Below are 18,170 nucleotides of genomic sequence, written 5' to 3'. Positions count from 1 at the left end.
GGCCTTGGACCGGAGGCCGACGCCTCTGACCCGCACCTCTGCCTCCCCGCTCTGATGACCCTCTTGCACCCAGGAAGCGGGCACAGAGGCAGCTGTCTGGGCCACAGAGCAGTGTAATGCCAGCAGAAGCGGTGAGTGCCAGGGTGTCCCTGGGGCCAGCAGGGGACCGGCCAGCCTTCCTTGCCCCCAGTCACTGCTGAGACGACCCTACCACTGCTCCCTCGGCAAGTCGGACACCAGACTGCACGAGCTGCACCGCAGCTGGCTCTGCAGCAGAGGTGAGCTGGTGGAAGGGCTGGGGCCTAGCAGCGGGCAGGCGTCCCCGGACCCCTAAGTAATCTCTGCCCTGCCCCCACCCTCAGCCCCACAGCCTGCCAGCATGGATCTGCGCCCACAATGGCTGGAGGCGTCCAGAGGCACGACGTCCAGGCCCCCGGCAGCCTTCCCACACCAGGAGCTGCCCCTGGTCACGCCCTCCACCGGCCCTGAGGCCACCTATTCCAACGTGGGGCTGGCTGCCATCCCCAGGACCGGGCTGGCAGTCACCTCTGGGGTGTGGGCAGGGGCACAGCTGACCAGCAGCTGTGCCAGGCCCGGTCCCGAGGCCAGACCCGTGGGGGCTGAGTATGCGTGTGTCCAGAAGCTCAAGGGAACAGATAGGGGCCCCCGAGGCCTGGAGCACGGGAAAGCTGAGGCGACCCCAGCTGCTCAGGTGAAGTGAAGGGTGTGAGGTAGGGTGGGCGGGACTGGGCAGATCCTCGGCCGAGCGGGTGGTGCTGAGCCCTCCCTGGACTGGCTTCCTCTCTCCAGGTGGACAGCCTGTATTCCAGGATCAGCAGGCCTAAAAGGAGGGACCCAGGACCTTCCACAGACCAGCCAGGCCCCAAGGGTGGGGAAGCGAGTTTGGCTCTGGGGAGGGACCTGGTCTACGAGGTCCTCCCTCTCAGGGGCCTGGGCGTGGACAAGAGCCTCCTGGAAAACGTGTATGAGAGCATCCAGGGGACGGAGGCCCCCGGGCACCTGGAACCCCCCAGCTCCAACTCCTACCAGGAGAGGACATGTGCAGGGCATGGAGACCCCCTGCTTCCTGTCTAAGCCTGGGGAGGGGGTCTTCATCCCCTCTGCCCTGAACACCCAGGTACAGATGATCCTTCCTCCAGAGTGGGGTGCGACCCCTCACTTCCCACAGAGTCCCCTCCCCCACACGCGGCTAACAGCACGAATTCCGGATAGCAGTGCTGTCAGCCTATGGGGTCCCTAGGGTCCTGGCTGCCATGTCCTCTCTAGGGCAGGGTCTCAATAAAGCCCCAGCTCAGGGAGCATGAACACTGCTATACCTCAGCCTGCTCTTCTTGAAAGCCTGGGAGGCTTGGTGGGGTGGCGTCTGGAAGGAGTGAAAACCTCTCCTTGGGAATGCGCTTCCTCCCGCTGGGGGTGCTGGGTACCTGCGCCCTGTCACCTGGGGCCGCCGGCTGGTCGGGCTCAGAAGACCGAGTGGGGAGGGAGGCAAGCCCTGGCGGGCGGTCCTCAGGCCGAGGGGCTCCTCCGAGCGGTGAGCCGGCCCACAGGGTGGCTACCCCAAGGTGGGACCTGAACCCTGAACGACAGGGAAGGCTCCGCCACCCAGCCCCTGGAGTTACATAAGGGGCGCGGGAGGTGGGCAGTCGTGCGTTAAAGAATAACCTGCTCCCGGGAAGGCCGCCAAGGAGACGCGGCCTCCTCCCGGGTCCGGCAGCTCGCGCAGGGGCATCCCTCGAGGAAGCCGGCCCGCCCCGGCGACGGGGGCGCCGGGGCGGGGGCCGTCGGGCGGGCGGGCGGCAGGAGCCGGGCCCCCTCCCGGAGCGGCGCGGGAGCGGCCAGCGCGGGAGCAGCCGGCCAGGGGCGGGGTGTGGCCGCGGGGCGGTCCAATGGGCGCGGGGGGGGGCGGTCCAATTGGCGCGGGGCGGTCCAATGGGCGCGGGGCGGGCGGGGCCTCGGGCCGCGAGGAGGGGGCGGGGCCGGCCGGCAGCCTCCGGGCGGCGCGGCGCGGGCGGCGGCCGATCGAGGGCGGGGGTCGGTGGCCCGGCCAGCCCGGCCCAGCCCGGCCCAGCCCGGCCCGGCCCGGGGCCGCGTCCGGAGCGTCCGCCCTCGCCGCTGCAGCCTCGGTAACCGGCCGGCCATGGAGGCCGAGCGCCCCCCGGCGCCCGGCCCGGGCTGCGGGCGCCCCCCACTCCGCGCCGCCGGCCGGGACCCCGCGGCCGCGCCCGTGTCGGTGCCCGCGCCGCCGCAGGTACCGGGCTGGGGGCGCCGACAAAGTTCCCGCTGCGAAGATGGCGTCGGGCTGCACGAACTTTGGGCCCCGGGGCGGGGCGGGCGGGGGCGGCGCGTCGCCGCGCGTGTCCGTGGGTCCGGCGGGGCTGGGCCGGCGCCCGGAGCGCTTCCCGCCGCGGCGGCCGGGGGCGGGGCCGGGGGCGGGGCCGCACCGGCCGCAGCCAGTTTGGGGGCGGGCACCATCGGGTCGGGGTGGCGGTGGGGGTGGGGACTCGGCCGCTGCCCGCGCTGAGCCGGCCGCGTCCGCAGGGCCCTGCCGTGGAGTTCGCGCTGCCGCAGGAGCCGGAGCCGCGGGCCGCGGACCTCGGGGCCCCGGGGGCGGGGGCGGCGGGGCCACCGACGCCGTCGGCGCACATCCCGGTGCCAGGGAATAGGTGAGCCGGGGTTCGCGTGCCAGGCCGAGGGGGCGTGTGCACCCGTGCGCCTGTGTGTGCAGGGGTGGTGGATGGGGCGCGGGCTGGAGCCTTCCAGACCCCACCCCTGCGAGGGGCGCCTCGGTGGCGGGCAGGTCAGCATCCTGAACTGGGTTTCTGTCCTTGCCTTTCGGCTCTCCAGCCCTGGAGGAGTTAAGCAGAAATGACCCATGTGTCAGTATGCCTTGTTCCTCCCCAAACCCTGAGAGCCAGAGCGCAGAACTGGGAGGGGGCGCCTGTCAGCCTCTGTGCCCGGGAGGCTGTGAGGCCCGCGTGGAATCGACTGTCCAGGCATCCCGGGGCCCCTGATGGCTGTCTCGCCAGCTCTGTCTGCAGAGAGAGAAACCCTCCCAGGTGCCTGACACCCCGGGCTGGCTGCGCAGGCGGGGGCGGGCCCTGGCCTTGCCCGCTGGGGCCCAGGGACCCGCTCGTGCTTGGAGCCCAGGCTCCGCGGGCTGCTGCTGGCTGCTGGCTGCTCCCGCCCTCCCAGGTCTGGCGCTGGGCCCGCAGCTGCTGTTGCACAACCCTGGTTAATGTGTGATTGCGGGGAGGGCTGGCCTGGCCTGGCCCCACCGGCGGGGCCTCAGACCCCTGTCCAGCAGCAGGGTCTGAAGGAGCCACGGTGGAACAAAGCCCAGGCTGCAGAGAAGTCGGGCTTTGGAAAGACCCCAGCCCAGGCTTGTTCCCGGTGGTTCCTGGGGATTTGGAGCTCGGCAACCCGAGCTGGAGGTGGAGCTGGGCCTCCTGCCCGGCTCCTGGAGTGAGGGAGCTGGGTGCACACACGTGCCCAGGCCTGCACGTGTGCCGGGACGGGGACGGGCCTGGAGTACTTCTTGGGCCCTACCCACCCCTCCACCCCCCATCCCCATCTCCTCCAGAGCCCCCCCAGGAAAAGCCCGGCTGGACGAGGTCATGGCTGCTGCAGCCCTCACAAGCCTGTCCACCAGCCCCCTCCTGCTGGGGGCCCCGGCTGTAGCCTTCAGCACAGGTGAGACTTAGAGGCCTGGCTTGGGGTGGGGGGTGCCGGCAGGGCTCAGGACCACTGTCCCTCCAGGACCCTACAAGCTGCTGTGGGGCAGGCAGAGCCGCTCACCTGGAATGCCATCTTCTAAGCGCATCCATCTCCTGAGGCCTAAAGCGACATCAGGACCCCCACGGCCCCTCCCTGCGGCCAAAGCTGCAGTGCCCCAGGCCTGCAGGCCTCCGTGACCTGTCCATCTCCACCTGGCTGGCCAGGCAGCTCCCCACCCCGTGCTCTTCTGGTCTTCCTTCTCTGTGCTGGAGAGGCTCGTCCCCGGGCTGCCGTGGTCAGCTCCTCCCGGCCACTACCTCCTCCAAGAGGTTCTTTGCCCTCCAGGCTCACCTGTGGACAGGTGAACAGGCGGAGGTTTTGCACTCAGGGACTCGTAGCCAGCAGCGTCTGCAGCACAGCCGTGGCCCCCAAAAGTCCTGATGCCGGCACCGGTGTGTGTGTCCGCAGAGCCCAGCTTGGAGCCTCGGAGGGAGGCCCCGGTGCGGCCGCCGGGCAGCAGCGGCAGCAGCGGGGATGGGGGCTGGGGCCCGGCCAGTGACCAGTCCTCTCCATCTACCCCGTCGCCCCCGCTGCCACCTGAGGCAGCCCACTTCCTGTTCGGGGAGCCTGCCCTGAGGAAGAGGAAGGTGAGCCAGGGCAGCCCTTGGAGCGGGGTGGACGTGGGGGGCGCCGAGGCTGACCGCCCCCTGTCACCCAGAGCTCGCTGCAGGGGCTGTTCCAGTGTCTGTGGAAGCGCTGCGGGAAGGTGCTGAGCTCGGCGTCAGGGATGCAGAGACACATCCGTCTGGTGCACCTGGGGTGCGGCGGGGCCGGGGGTGGGGGAGGGGCGGGGGGCGCCAGGCAGGCCCCTGCGTCAGCTCGCACCCCACCCCCCGCCCCCCAGCAGGCGGCAGGCAGAGCCAGAGCAGAGCGACGGCGAGGAGGACTTCTACTACACGGAGCTGGATGTCGGCGTGGACTCGCTGACCGATGGGCTGTCTGGCCTGACCCCGGGGTCCCCCACGGCCTCCGCGCCGCCCGCCTTCCCCCGCCTGGAGCCGCTGGAGCCCCCGGCCCTGCCCAGCCTGCTGCGCCCGCCCGCCCTGCCCCCACCCCCGGTGCTGAGCTCCCTGCCCGCCCCCCAGGTGTGCGCCAGTGGCCCCGCTTGCCAGGTGGGTGAGGCCTCGGGTGGCTCTGGAGGGGCGCGAGGCCACAGCGGTGTCTCCTCTCAGGGCTGCCTGGCACCCGTCCACCCGGAGCCACAGCCCATCCCGGTCAGGGCCTGCGCGCCCGCCCTGCCCGCCAAGCCCGGTGCCAACCCGAGGTGCGTGTGTGTGTGAAGGGGCCGGGGAAGGCACCGGGCAGGAGGCTCCCGGCCCGACAGCACCCCATGCCCCCCATGTGTCCCCCAGGAAGCCCCGAGGTGACGCCAGGAAGTGCCGGAAGGTGTATGGCGTGGAGCACCGGGACCTGTGGTGCACGGCCTGCCGCTGGAAGAAGGCCTGCCAGCGCTTCCTGGACTGAGCCCCGCCCGCCGGGGCCTCTCCTAGCTGCAGGGTCTTCTTTCTAACCCGGGGGGGGGGGGGCCCGGGCCCCACCACTCAAAGTGCCTCTGAAGAAACCAGCCTCTTGGCCTTTTGCACTAAAGCCAAACCTCACAGCTGTCCCCTTGGCCTGGGGTCCCCAGGGGTGGCCGCCCCCCACCTGTCGGCCCTGGACTTGTCAGGGGTGTGACGGGCCCCGCTTTGGGGCCACATGGGGCCGTCCTCGATGCACTTTGAGGGGTGTCGGGGAGGGGGCGCCCCTGCCCGCACTTAATCTGACTGTTTGAGGGCCCGGGTGCACATTTGTACCGTGTTTGCCAAGCTCAGGTGTCTCACGTCTGGGCTGAACCAGGCGAGGAGTAACATTAAAGATTCGGGATTTTTCCAAAAGCTGTGTCTGCCTCCTGGGGGGAGGGACACGGAGCCGGGACCCCGCCATGGGCAGGGATGGCGGTGGGCAGACAGGAGGCCAGCAACCAGGCCACAGAGGGCTGGGGGTGGGGCTTACTCTCTGGCCCCCTCTGCCCAGGGTGAGGCCGGAGGAGGAGATGCTGTCTGAAACACACACGAGGCACCTGCTCAAGCAGCAATTTCCCAGTTTATTGAAAGTGATCGCTTTGCAAGAAAGTCTAACTAACCCCGTCACAGAAAGGAGACCCACAGGCGGGCCCGGAGTGCGCCCGCAGACAAGAAATCTCAAGACCACTAGGGAGGAGGTGCTGTTGGCCGTTGACGGCTCCGGGGAAGCAGGCGATGGCCGTGATGTCCCACTGACCAGTTACAAAAGACTCCCCCAAATATGAAACACATCTCCAATACAAACACAGGTTTATAATAATTCATATAAAGTCGATATAATATAGATTATCCCCAGAAAAAAATCAACAATCTTCAAACACTGCCCTTTTTCTGTTTCGTTTGTGTTGACAGGTTGAAAGCATGTTGAAAAAATAAATATTTAAGAAAAGCACACACACAGCGCCCTCACTACAAGTAGTTCTAAAAAGGGCCACATACAAAACACAATATAGGATCTAAAAAATAAAAACACCATTAAGTATGGCTTTCTTAAGAGTTGCACATGTCACAGAATGAGCGAAAATAAGATTATCTTTCATATAATATTGCAAAAAGTTCCAGTTTTTGCATTTTTTCAGAGTTCTCTTTTTTAAAAAGGAAGATGTGCAAAGTTGGAAGCAGTAGCTGTGTTCTTTCAGTTGAGGTCCCTATCCAGTCCTGGCAGTGTTGTGACTGTTCCCAAACCCAGAGTTCAGGCATACAACCCGGTCAGGATCCAGAGCTTGATACAAAATCTTGGTTCCCCGCCCCTCCCCCACCCCCAAAGACCTTGCCGCCTGATGGACCGCGTCCCACATCGGCGTTGCAGACACCAAACACAGACGCACACAGACGGAAAGGTACAAAATGTGAGATGTGATCTACACGCTTTTCCGCTTCATAAAAAAATATTTATTAGTTTAAACATTGATTTGGGAAAAAAAAAAAGATCACGTTAAAAAAGAAACCTTCGTTACACGTCTTTCCCTCCACGCCTCTGGAGGCAATGTGTTCGCCTGCATCTCTGAAATCCAGCTCTCGAGTTAACCGCACACGAGAATAGTGAACACACGGGGCTCGGGGGCGGGAGGTGGGACCCTCGGTTTTCCAGGGTATTGTTTTGAGGAAGAAAATGCCCTTGTGGCACTGAGGGCCCCGTTAAAAGTCAGCCAGGACGGTCCAGAGCGGGAGTGAGCAGGTCCTGAGTGTGGCGCAAAGGTGGCCCGGGGCGCGGGCGGCGGGCTGAGAGGTGGCCCCGTACAAAACCCAGAGACGCTTGGCAGCAAAGGTCTGGTTTCCAAACGCATTTGATAAGAAAGTGAGTCTGTTTATAAAAGGGGTTAGAAAGTGGGGGAAAGGTACACAGTGGGGAGCCCCACTGAGGGGCTCAGCTGGGCCCCACTGTGAAAGGCAGACCGGGGCACCGGCCCCGGAGGCACCCCAACCTGCCCTGGGCTCCTGCCCCCGGCCCGGCCCGGCCCTTCCCTAAGTATGCCGGCGTTGAGGAGTTCGCAGCGTCCCCAGCTGAGGATGGGAGGGCAGCCCTCTTCTGACTGAGAGAAAGGTGGCTATGTTTAAAACAAGGCAAAACAGAAAATGAAGCTGCGACTCCTCCCCGGGCAGGGCTTCAAGGACAGCACCCGTCCGTGTCCACGCAGCCAGCCACTTACTAAGGAGGATTCTGTGGGATTTGCCTTTCTCCACCTAGAAAGAGTAGATGGGACCCGGGAGAAACGCAGTAAAGCCACTCGGCTTGCAGGCTGTGGGGAGAGAGAAAATCAAGCCAGCGTCTCCTTCGGCTCCAGCTCAGCACCCAAGGGGCCCTGGCACGGTGTCCCGCAGCGGCTCCCAAGCGAGGCGGGTGGAGGGGATGGAATGTACGTGTCATGAGCCTGAAAGGGAGACGGGCCGGGGTTGGGCCCACAGTGTCCTCACAGCACACGGCGGGACCCCGGCTTCTCAGAAAAAAGATAGAGAAGGGGTCGTAAGCGTGTTTAAAAGACGGCGAGGGGGCTTGGGAAGAAACCAAAGGAAAGACACGTCTGCGAGTGTGGTCGAGCGGGAAAGATAACGCCAAACAGAACCATGTCACGTGCCAGCCTCAGTTTCCTTAGCTACTCACGGAACTGGGGCCCGAGCACCTGGGGAGGGGCGGCCCCCGCAGGCGGCGTGAGCAGCAACGAAGGCAAGCCGCCCGGAGCGGTCAGCAGGAGTGGCCTGGGCGCGGCAGGACGGGAGGGGCGGAGGGGCGAGCCGGCCCAGAGAAGTGCACACAAAGAAAGAGGAGGCCCCTGCGGTGGGAGCACCTGGGCCCCTGCCCAGCTGCCTCGGGGCGGGGGTAGCACCTGGGCCCCCTGCCCAGCTGCCTCGGGGGTGGGTAGCACCTGGGCCCCCGGGCCGAGGTCGGCTACTGCTGTGTGTTGAGCACCAAAGCCCAGAGGCGGGGGGGCCGCGGGGCTTTCTGGACGCCAGACCTGGATCTCGCAGGCTGCCACCGGACGGCACAGCCCTCGAGGGCGGGGGCAGTGGCAGCCGCCAGCAGTGACCCCACTGCTGAGAAGGGGGAGCGGAGGCGGGGGGACTCGGCCCTGGACGGGCCCAGGGTGAGGAGAACTCTCCTAACAGCTCCCGGACCCGGGCCTCGGGGCCACACTTGGGACCACAGCCAGCGCTGGCCCTTTCCGGACCACACGTCACGGCGCGTCCGACGCCAGACCGGTGCGTCCTGGGCACCCCTGACGCCCGCCCCGCGCCCCTGCTGGGGGAGGTGACAAGGGCTCTCCCTGGGCTCAGACCCGCCCCACGCGTGTCCCCAGCCCCACTCGCTGGGGCAGCGCCCGCCTCTGAGCCCCGGGTGTCCTCGAGGGGTGGGGGAGAGCAGGTGAAGGGGGCCCGGGGCGCACGCAGGCGGGGGCGGCCGCGGCCCAGTGCCCGGCCCAGCCTAGGAGATCCAGGTGAAGTCCTTGTCGGTGCCCCCGGCAGGGCTGCGAGGCCCCCGCGGCGAGTCCTCGACCTCCCTGTCGTCCCCCAGTAGTGCGTCCTCGGGGGCCAGGCCCACGTCGTCCTCGTCCTCGCCCAGCTCCTCTTCGCCCTCGCCGCGTGGGTCCTCGGGGTCCTCCAGGTACGGCCCGTCGCCCGCGAACAGCTCAGGAGAGCCCTCGGCGCCGCCGCCATCCAGGGGCCCGGCCCCGCCGCCACCCGCGCAGTCGGCACACACGCCGTGGCGCCGCGAGCCGTGCTTGATGCCCACGCTGGCAGCCGACATGAACACGCGGCTACACAGCTTGCACACGTACTTCTTGTCCTTGCTGTGCACCTGCGGGGGGACAGCGGTCAGTGCGGGGGGACGATGGTCAGTGCGGGGGGACGGGGGGATGGTGGTCAGTGCAGGGGGACAGCGGTCAGTGCGGGGGGACGATGGTCAGTGTTGGGGGACGATGGTCAGTGCGGGGGGATGATGGTCAGTGCAGAGGACGGCGGTCAGTGCGGGGGGACGATGGTCAGTGCGGAGGACGGCGGTCAGTGTGGGGGACGGTGGTCAGTGTGGGGGACAGCGGTCAGTGCGGGGGGACGATGGTCAGTGTTGGGGGACGATGGTCAGTGCGGGGGGACGGGGGGATGGCGGTCAGTGCGGGGGGACAGCGGTCAGTAAGGGGGGACGATGGTCAATGTGGGGGGACGATGGTCAGTGCGGGGGGACGATGGTCAGTGTGGGGGACGGCGGTCAGTGCGGGGGACGGCGGTCAGTGTGGGGGACGGTGGTCAGTGTGTGGGGACGGTGGTCAGTGTGGGGGACGGCGGTCAGTGCGGAGGATGGCGGTCAGTGTGGGGGACGGTGGTCAGTGTGGGGGACGGCGGTCAGTGCGGGGGGGATGGCGGTCAGTGCGGGGGGGATGGCGGTCAGTGCGGGGGGATGGCGGTCAGTGCAGGGGGGGTGGAGGTCAGTGCGGGGGGACGATGGTCAGTGCGGGGGGACGATGGTCAGTGTGGGGGACGATGGTCAGTGTGGGGGACGGCGGTCAGTGCGGAGGATGGTGGTCAGTGTGGGGGACGGTGGTCAGTGTGGGGGACGATGGTCAGTGCGGGGGACGGCGGTCAGTGTGGGGGACGGCGGTCAGTGTGGAGGACGGCGGTCAGTGTGGGGGACGGCGGTCAGTGCGGGGGACAATGGTCAGTGTGGGGGACGATGGTCAGTGCAGGGGGGATGGCGGTCAGTGCGGGGGGATGATGGTCAGTGCGGGGGGACGTACTGTTAGTGAGTGGAGGGGGAGGTCTGGGTGGCCCAGAAGCTGAGATGTGGGTGGGTGGGGGCAGTCTGCTAGGCTGCTCAGACCCCTAGCCCTGGCCGGGGGCCGCTGCACAAAGCCGGAACACGCAGAATTGCAGGTGCCGCCAGAACTCCCCCCACCCAGAGGGCTGCTGGGCACTAGGCCGGCCGTGCCCCCCCCACCCCGGGGGCTTGCTGCCCCCACACCTCCCAGCGAAGCAGGCAGAGCGCTCACCTCTGCCCGCCCCCCGCTTTTGCCCCATGAGGGGATGGCCAGGGCTCTGGCGGCTCCCGGCTTGGGCCTGGGGGGCCTGGGGGCACAGGTGATGGGAGCCCAGGACAGCAGTGACCGAGAGGGACTCGAGGCACCTGCCTTCTGGGAAGCCGTCAGGACAGCCGGGAGCTGGGCTGAGTGCCCAGCCCGCGGGGCGGCAGGGTCGGGGGTCTCAGGGGGACCGTGATTGCTGCTTGAATGCTGCCTCCTGCCTTTCTGAATTCTCCAACCGACGGGCCTGGCCGAGCGCCCTTGGCTTCCCAGCTCAGCGGTCCCGCAGACCACCGTGAACGTCTGCCCCGTCACAGCCTTCCCTGAAACCCGACCACGAGGACCTACGACTGCTGCCAACCAGCCTAGGCAGGCGAGAGGCCGGATGCGCCCTGGCCGGACGTCAGGAGGAGCTGGGCCGCCTCACAGGTTCTGATTCCAGAAACGAAGCCTCAAGTCACTCGGCTCCCGGGACCCTTCCTGGGTCTTTTTCATTTGTTACATTTTAAACCCAGGGCTTCCGGGACCCCAGTCCGGTCACAGCAGGGCTGGGCAGTGGGGACAGCTCCCAGGGAGCCACGGAGCCTGTCCTCCGGGACCAGATGGCTGGACACTCGTCCCAGCGAACACATGGATGGGCGGGGAAGGATGTGGGCGCCGTGGAGACCCAGAACTCGGCTCCACAGGGAGGCGGCTGCTGAGACTGCCCACCCACCCCCTGCCCCCTGGCTAAGCCTCCCGGGGCGGGTGGGGCAGGAACAAGCTGCCCTTCTGCCGTCAGGGGAGGTTCAGCTGCCTCCCAGCCCTGCAAACCTGCCCGTCGGGGGGAGTCCGCCAGCCTGGGCCCTGGCTCCGAGGGCTGCCTCCCCCTCCAGCTTTTCCACCTGGCCTCAGGGAGCCTCCCCCGGGGAGCCCAGCCCCAAATGAGGCCCAGGCCATGGGCTGTCCCTCGCTCCCTCGTGTGGCTCACCCCGTTGGGGCCACCCCTGAGGTCTCGCCTCGGCCCCCCTCGCCGCAGGGATGTGGCCCCTCCACCCCTCCTGCTGGTCAGAGGATCAGGGTGCTGCGGGGGTCCGGCCCAGCCCGTGTGGCCCTGAGGCCCCCTCACTCATGACATCACCCCAGCGTCCTCTCCCCACCCATGCCCCAGCCGCCTGGCCTCCCTCGTTTCTCACCCACCCAAGAGTTCCTCACGCTGTGTTTTGATGAATCTGCCTCCCTGTTTCAAGGGTGACCTTTTCTATTACTTCCTGGCCAAGCAAATTCATCTGCGCAGCACCTGTTCCTGAGCTGCGAGCCAGGCCGTCAGAACCTTCCAGGGGCTGCTGGGGAGAGAGGCCAGGGTCCCACGGCAACTGCAGGGTGGGGCACGGAGGAAGTGGCCACGTGGCAGGAGCCGGGGGGCAGGGGCAGGGTCCTGGCAGGTTAGGGAGCACCTGCAGAGGCCGGGCTGGAGCAGAGGGGGTCCCAAAGGGGAAGCTGAGGAGTGGGGCTGCGGGGCGATGTGCTCACCTGCCCTTCTGCACCTGGGGCCGGGGGCAGAGCTGCTCAGGAGGGATGTGGGCTTGGGGTGCCTCCCCGCTGTCCTGGTCTTTCCCACTGCCGGGCGGACCCCACTTCAGGGCTTCCCGTGGCATCCTGGACAGCCCAGGGCCCCATCCTGCCCGGACACCGCAGCACCATGCAGAGCGTGCCCTGGACCGACCCTGCGCTGACCGCACGCTGACCCCATGATGACCCCATGCTGACCCACGCCGAGCCCCCACTGGCCACATGCCGGCCCCACGCGGCCCTGCGCCCGCTCACCAGCGTGTGCCGCTTCATGTGCTCACGCCGCGTGAACTTCTTCCCACAGATCTCGCAGGGGTAGGGCCGCTCGCCCGTGTGGGAGCGCATGTGTCTCTTGAGGATGCACTGGTGCATGGCCGAGAAGCTGCAGTAGGGGCAGCGGAACTTCTTCCTGATGACCGTGAACTCGTTCACTGCAAGACAGGTGGTGGCCGGTCAGCCTGCGGACCCTGCACAGCCCACCCGCCGCCCGCGCTCGGCTGTCCCGTGGGGCTGGGGGTCCAGAGCCTCCAGTCAGCCTGGCCCAGAGCAGAGAGGGCTGCTCCCACGTTCTAAGAAAGCACGCTTCTCACATCAGCCAGTACCTCCCGTGTCAGCCCCTAAAACACACGAGTGCACGCGCGGAATCAACAGACACGGGAGCGCGGACCCGTCTCCGCCCCGTCCACATGTCCACACGGCGCAGCCAGGGCAGGGGTGCCACCTGGTGGACACGGCCCAGCGAGAGGCCACCAGCCCCCGATGCACAGCAAGCTGTCCCTCCCCATGTTTCGGGGATACCCTGGGCCCCCGGGCCGGGGCCACATTCCAGGGGGCTGGGGGAGCTCAGGGGTTGGGGTCCGTGGGGTCAGGCCCGCTCTGCGAGGCCCCCGGGCACTGGGCAGCTCACCCCGAGTGACGCCCTTTGTGCCGAGCACCCGCGGACACCACAGTGACCCCCTCTTGAGCCTAGGGGCATCCATCGAGGACTCGGCCCTAAGGCCTCCCGGGCTGGTCGTCCCCAGCTCGCCAGGGCTGCTGGGAGCCCCCAGGTGCTCGATAGCACTTCGTCCAGGTGGGGAGCCCGGGTCCATGTCTGCTCTCGGGCCTCTGGAAGCGGACCCAGCCCTCACCCCACCCACAGCGCTCACCGGCCACACCCCAGCACCTGCACCCAGGGGACAGACCAAGGGTCCCGACGGTCAGGCCAAAGGCAGGCAGGGGGAGGAAGGCACAGCAGCAGCGGGAGCCCCGGTCAGACCCCACGAAGGGTCCGTGCCTGCCGGGCCCCGGCCACGCCCACAGCTGCCCCCGGAAGTGCCAGAGGGAAGCAAGAAAACAGAGGCTGCAAGTGACCCAGCCCACGGCGTGCGGAGAAGCCGGGGAAGCCAAGGTGACCCAAGCCGACCCCTCTCACTCGAGGGAGCCGGCCGGGCCGCTGCACAAACGACGGGACGGCTCCATCCTGCCCAGCTCCCCCAACCCCGGGCCACCCCGCACATCACACGGGGGCAGGGTCCTCGCCGCCATCTCCGCGAAGCGTGAAGCGTGCCCCAGGCCTCCAATCCATTCCGGTGCTCAGACCCAGCCCCGGGCAGGTCGCCATGGAAATGGTGCCAACTGGAAGGTGCACTGCAGTGACACGGAGCCCAAGGCCCTGGACGCACCCAGGTGCCCTGAGCATCGAGAGGTTGGCGCTCACTCTGCGCCTCCATCCCTGAAACACACCAGGCAACACTGGGTGTAACGTTTTATTTTGCTTCTTAAGCCGTACATTTTCTCCTGAGACATCTTAAAGGGTGCCTAAATAATCAAGCAACCAGATTTCTTGATCTTCCAGAACACGGGTCAGTGAGGCCGTCTGCAGGGCCTGCCAGGAGCCTGGCCATTCTCATGGACCCAAGAGCTCTCACTCTGTCATCTCCCGCACCCACGGATGGCAGGCACCAGGGACACACCGCCCAGGATGACCCCTGTCCACGCGCAGGCCAGACAGCTTCACCAGGGGAGGCCATCACGGCCGCAAAACGGCTGTGCGGACCCCATCACAGCTCATGACCGATGCCACCCCTGGGGCCCAGCCGCCCACTTGCCTGACGGTGTCTGTGCACCCAGAAGGGGCCCCATGTCCCCACAAAGGCTGGGCAGTCACCAGGTGTCTCTGAGAATCCAAGCCCTGTCCTAAGAAGTAAGGCATTTTCTCACGTGGGGGAGCTTTGGACATGCATGTGGCTGGGAGCCGGGGCAGACGAGAGGCGAGAGGCATGGACAGTCGCCCGTACCCCTTCACGCAAGGCGGCCACAGTTCACAGCATGACGGCTGTGACCACATTTTCGTGCTACGATTTTTAACTGTTAAGTTCTTAAATGTGCGAGTACACCATGATTTGTTCAACAAACATGTAAAGTGTTTCCATTTTTTTACCCTTGTGAACAATGCTTCAGCAAAGTGCTTACAAAGGAACCTTTGCCCCTGGAGAGAAATCCTGAGAAGTGGGCCATGCCGGCCGTCGGGCCCCGTGGGCCACGCACCCTCAGTCCTCCCGAGGGCCAAGGCCATGGTCCGGTACGCGGGACACAGATGGTGGTCACCGCTGTTAGCAGAGCTGCTCCCTGCAAGGCTGTAGGCCGGGGTCCCAGCTGCAGGGGCGACCAGAGCATCCGGCAGCTCTTGGACCCACGAGGAAGCAGCCCTTCCTGGGTGGCAGCTCCAGCCTCCCCACGGAGGGCCCGCAGACAGGTGGGTCCGGGTGAGGGTCCAAGACAGGACAGAGGGAAGGGCACCTAGCCTGGCACGTCTGGATGGACCGCACCTGGCAGCCCCCACTCTACGTCTCCCTTCCTGTCTGACCACCAGGCCCGGCCCAACCCGCCTGGTCGACGAGGCAGCAGCACGGCCCTCCACACCTGCCTCCCGCCGGTTCCCCCAGCACAGACCCTGGTTTTCACGTCAGCACGGAACACAGCAAGTGCACCACCCACTCTGGGATGGAAAAGGCAGGTGAGGAGACAAGCTTTTAGGTTATTTTATTTCAAGTAACTTTTTTGAGTTATTTTCTGCTTTCTATTTTGCTTCTATAAACATAAAATTAAAATCTGACTTATTTACTCTAGGCTGCATTTAACAATTCAGACCTACATGTTAAAAAAACACTCATCTCTGAACATAAGTGCTGTACTTTTTCCCCAGAAACACAGTTCAGCTGCGCGAACATGAGCGTGACCCCCGCCCCACGCCTCCACTGGGCACACAGCTGCAGGCTTCTGAACCTACTGCGCCATCAGGGAAGTCCCAGATACCCACAAACTGGGCAGCTTAAAGCACCAGACACCTGTCCTCTCTGTCCCGGAGGCCATACATCTGAGGTCAAGGTGTGGGCAGGGTCGCACTCTCTTCAGAGGCTCCAGGGGAGGGTCCTTCCTGCCTCCTCCAGCTTCTGGAGGCCCAGGCGGCCCTGGGCTTGTGGCTGCATCTCTCCCGTCTCTGCCTCCGTCTTCTCATAGCTTCTCCTCTGTGTCTGTGTCTCCTGTCTCTTATAAGGACACCCATCACTGGATTTAGGACCAACTGGATATTCCAAGGTGATGTCATCTTAAGATCCTTAATTTAATTATGTCTGGAAAGACCCTTTTTCCAAAAAGGGTCACATTCACAGGTACCAGGAATTAGGATGTGCACGTGTCTTTTGGGTGGAGGGCACCATGCAACCCACTACTTTCATGAACAGTACTGAGGAAAGTTTTCATTGACTGTTATGATTAAAATAACTTCACATTGGGCTTCCCTGGTGGCGCAGTGGTTGAGAGTCCGCCTGCCGATGCAGGGGACACGGGTTCGTGCCCCGGTCCGGTAAGATCCCACATGCCGTGGGGCGGCTGGGCCCGTGAGCCATGGCCGCTGAGCCTGCGCGTCCGGAGCCTGTGCTCCGCAACGGGAGAGGCCACAACAGTGAGAGGCCCGCGTACCGCAAAAAAAAAAAAAAAAAAAATAATAATAATAACTTCACATGGGAAAGAAGCTAACACTTCCATAACGCGTGGTTTACAGTCTATATGTCTTAGAAAACCTTTCAACGTCATGTAGTTTGACTCCCATAAACACACTAATAAAGCCTTAAAAATCCACATAGAGAAAAAGTAATTGAAATAAATGAAAAAGCACAAATAGCATCAAATTGAAACAGACACTCTCTACCCATCTGCCCTCAAAATGGAGCCCCTTTGTCTGGAACCAAGAGTCCAGGATGAACGGCAAGCTTGCAAATGAGGAAGTGACGTCAGACGCTGGCACCAGATTATCTAAAGCATGAAGCGCAGCAACCCTGAGCTACAACTTTGCAGAAACGCACATACGAGAAAACCACTCAGCAAAGCAGCCTTAGAGGAAGCCACGCCTCCGCGCAGCCCTGCAGAGAATCAGACCTGTCGTAAACGTCACTGACGCGTGAACGTTCCAGAACGATTTCACGACAACGCACAGGACACCAAGGGACCGCCAGAGAACAGAAGGCCCTGGCAGGTGGCAGGCGAGCAGAGGGGAGGCTCCTCCGGAAGGGCACTCAAGTCCTTAGTCCGTCACTGTCCTGGATTTGTACTCTTCCTCTGATCGTAATTCTCAAGACACTGCACTTCAAGTGCATTTCAGAAAGGGATTCTAACGTGGACCAAACTTTGTTCTTCCATTTATACATTCACGCGGCCGCCACTCATCGTGTGTCAGAACATAGTGAAGCTATGACGTGTCCACGTTACTTTCGGAAGGTTTTGAACCATACGTGACGCGCACACACCTTAAGTGTACCTCTCGGTGAGCTTTCACCTGCAGAAAGGCCTGGGAACCACCACCCGAACAGGACGCCGCACACCCAGGGGCCTGCGGCCGGTCAGTACCACCCACCCCAGGCGACGGCCGCTCGGCTACCCATCACCAAACGCTGGGCTACAACTCGGTCTGTGGGGACCTGACACCCAGGTGTGGCCTTGCTCGTTGCCATGTTGTCATCCACGTGGCCACAGGACCCCGTGCCTGTTCAGCAGCGACGGGCAGTGGGCCAGGCTCTCACTTCTGCCGGACGCGCACCTGAGAAGAACATGTGGGCCCCAGTGGAATCAGCGTCTCCCAGCCACCGCCGACGCCTCGCCCCGGTCATTCGCACGCCCTCTTCTGTGACGTGCTTGTCACGTCTTCTGACCCTTCACTGAGCTGCTTTTCCTTTGATGTTTTATTCTTGGGGGTACTTTGTGTTTGTTTGCTTTTTTAATTTTCTGGCTGCACCGCATGGCATAGGGGATCTTAGTTCCCCGACCAGGGATTGGACCCGGGCCCCCTGCATCGGAAGCTCCAAGCCCTAACCACTGGTCCGCCAGGGAAGTCCCATATGTTAATTTTTTTAATAAAAAATTTTATCAAACTTTCATCGCGAGTGCTTCTTAAGAAGTTCTTAGGGCTTCCCTGGTGGCGCAGCGGTTGAGAGCCCGCCTGCCGATGCAGGGGACGCGGGTTCGTGCCCCGGTCCGGGAAGATCCCACATGCCACGGAGCGGCTGGGCCCGTGAGCCATGGCCGCTGAGCCTGCGCGTCCGGAGCCTGTGCTCCGCAACGGGAGAGGCCACAGCAGTGAGAGGCCCGCGTACCACAAAAAAAAACAAGTGCTTGAGAAACTTTGCCCATCACCATGATCACAAGCACCACCGTCCCCTGCGAACCACGTTTAGGTTTGTGGTCATTCCCATCTTAATTCTGAGGCAGGAATCAAGATTCATCCGCGCCAGCATCCAGCTCACTCGGGTCCCCATGATGGAAAGACCACCCGCCCCAGCGTCCTTGACGGGGCCCACATCACGGTCCAGTCAGACCCTCACCCACGGCCTCCTTGCCTGGCCCCCTCGGCCGCTGTCAGGCTGGGCGTCTGCCCCTCCTCCCCTGGAGCCCCCGCTGTCTGCGTTGACCCTGTTCCCAGTCTCTGCACCCTGCGGCGTCTGGGGCCCTGTGACCGCGGCAGGGCTGCCCTCCCGGGGCGGGGGGGTGGGGGGCATTCCAAGAGATGACAAATAACCGGGCTGTGAGCACAGCTTCCTGGCGACCAAGCCAGAGCCACCCTGTCCTCTACCAGCTCTCACACTCTGAGTCACAATCCCAGCCTGATCACCCCACGACCAGACAAGCAGGGGCAGCCCCGTGTGCCCAACGGGGCTGCCCTCTGCTCAGTTTTGATACACTGTGTTTTTCAGGGAAATTGCCCATTTCTTCCAAC

The 18,170-nt window shown here is 64.5% G+C and overlaps 3 protein-coding genes across 14 annotated transcripts in view; 2 read left to right on the top strand and 1 right to left on the bottom strand.

Moving 5' to 3' along the window:
* Nucleotides 1-50: 50 nt before the first annotated feature.
* On the top strand, nucleotides 51-1,314 carry LIME1 (Lck interacting transmembrane adaptor 1; the record flags this gene model as incomplete). The annotated part of the gene is given in 4 exon segments (XM_079944591.1): nucleotides 51-123; nucleotides 126-278; nucleotides 363-712; nucleotides 811-1,314. Coding segments are annotated over 4 exon segments (861 nt in total), but the record flags the coding sequence as incomplete, so codon positions are not given.
* Nucleotides 1,315-1,654: 340 nt separating this feature from the next.
* On the top strand, nucleotides 1,655-5,652 carry SLC2A4RG (SLC2A4 regulator). 12 transcript variants are annotated; one of them, XM_079945580.1, is made up of 8 exons: nucleotides 2,021-2,269; nucleotides 2,560-2,684; nucleotides 3,602-3,711; nucleotides 4,204-4,382; nucleotides 4,454-4,554; nucleotides 4,640-4,880; nucleotides 4,968-5,059; nucleotides 5,148-5,652. In XM_079945580.1, the coding sequence occupies exons 1-8, from the start codon at nucleotides 2,159-2,161 to the stop codon at nucleotides 5,257-5,259; spliced, it is 1,071 nt and encodes a 356-aa protein (XP_079801706.1). In that variant the 5' UTR covers nucleotides 2,021-2,158; the 3' UTR covers nucleotides 5,260-5,652. The 12 variants fall into 12 exon arrangements, with proteins under 12 accessions (XP_079801704.1, XP_079801705.1, XP_079801707.1 ...); XM_079945574.1 differs by lacking the exon at nucleotides 2,560-2,684 and having other exon boundaries at nucleotides 1,662-2,269; nucleotides 4,466-4,554; XM_079945575.1 differs by lacking the exon at nucleotides 2,560-2,684 and having other exon boundaries at nucleotides 1,664-2,269; nucleotides 4,466-4,554; nucleotides 4,643-4,880.
* Nucleotides 5,653-8,116: 2,464 nt separating this feature from the next.
* ZBTB46 (zinc finger and BTB domain containing 46) overlaps nucleotides 8,117-18,170 on the bottom strand; it is a 55,258-nt gene continuing 45,204 nt past the window's right edge. The window contains exons 4-5 of the mRNA XM_079946438.1: nucleotides 12,176-12,351; nucleotides 8,117-9,153 (exon numbers count right to left, since the gene is read on the bottom strand). Coding sequence (XP_079802564.1) covers nucleotides 8,779-9,153; nucleotides 12,176-12,351 — 551 coding nt within the window. The 3' untranslated portion in view covers nucleotides 8,117-8,778. The remainder of the gene's footprint in view (nucleotides 9,154-12,175; nucleotides 12,352-18,170) is intronic.

Source organism: Stenella coeruleoalba (genome assembly GCF_951394435.1).
Source record: "Stenella coeruleoalba genome assembly, chromosome: 15".
NCBI lineage: Eukaryota > Metazoa > Chordata > Mammalia > Artiodactyla > Delphinidae > Stenella > Stenella coeruleoalba.
Note: the sequence above shows the minus strand (reverse complement) of the source record. Positions and strands in the feature narration are given on the sequence as shown.

Bases quoted from the DNA above. Each gene is read 5' to 3' on its own strand.
- SLC2A4RG (XM_079945570.1), top strand. From the start codon at position 1,908: ATGGGCGCGGGGGGGGGCGGTCCAATTGGCGCGGGGCGGTCCAATGGG. The intron at 4,383-4,453 runs GTGAGCCAGGGC...CCTGTCACCCAG, and splicing joins CTGCCCTGAGGAAGAGGAAG to AGCTCGCTGCAGGGGCTGTT. The intron at 4,555-4,639 runs GTGCGGCGGGGC...CCCGCCCCCCAG, and splicing joins ATCCGTCTGGTGCACCTGGG to CAGGCGGCAGGCAGAGCCAG.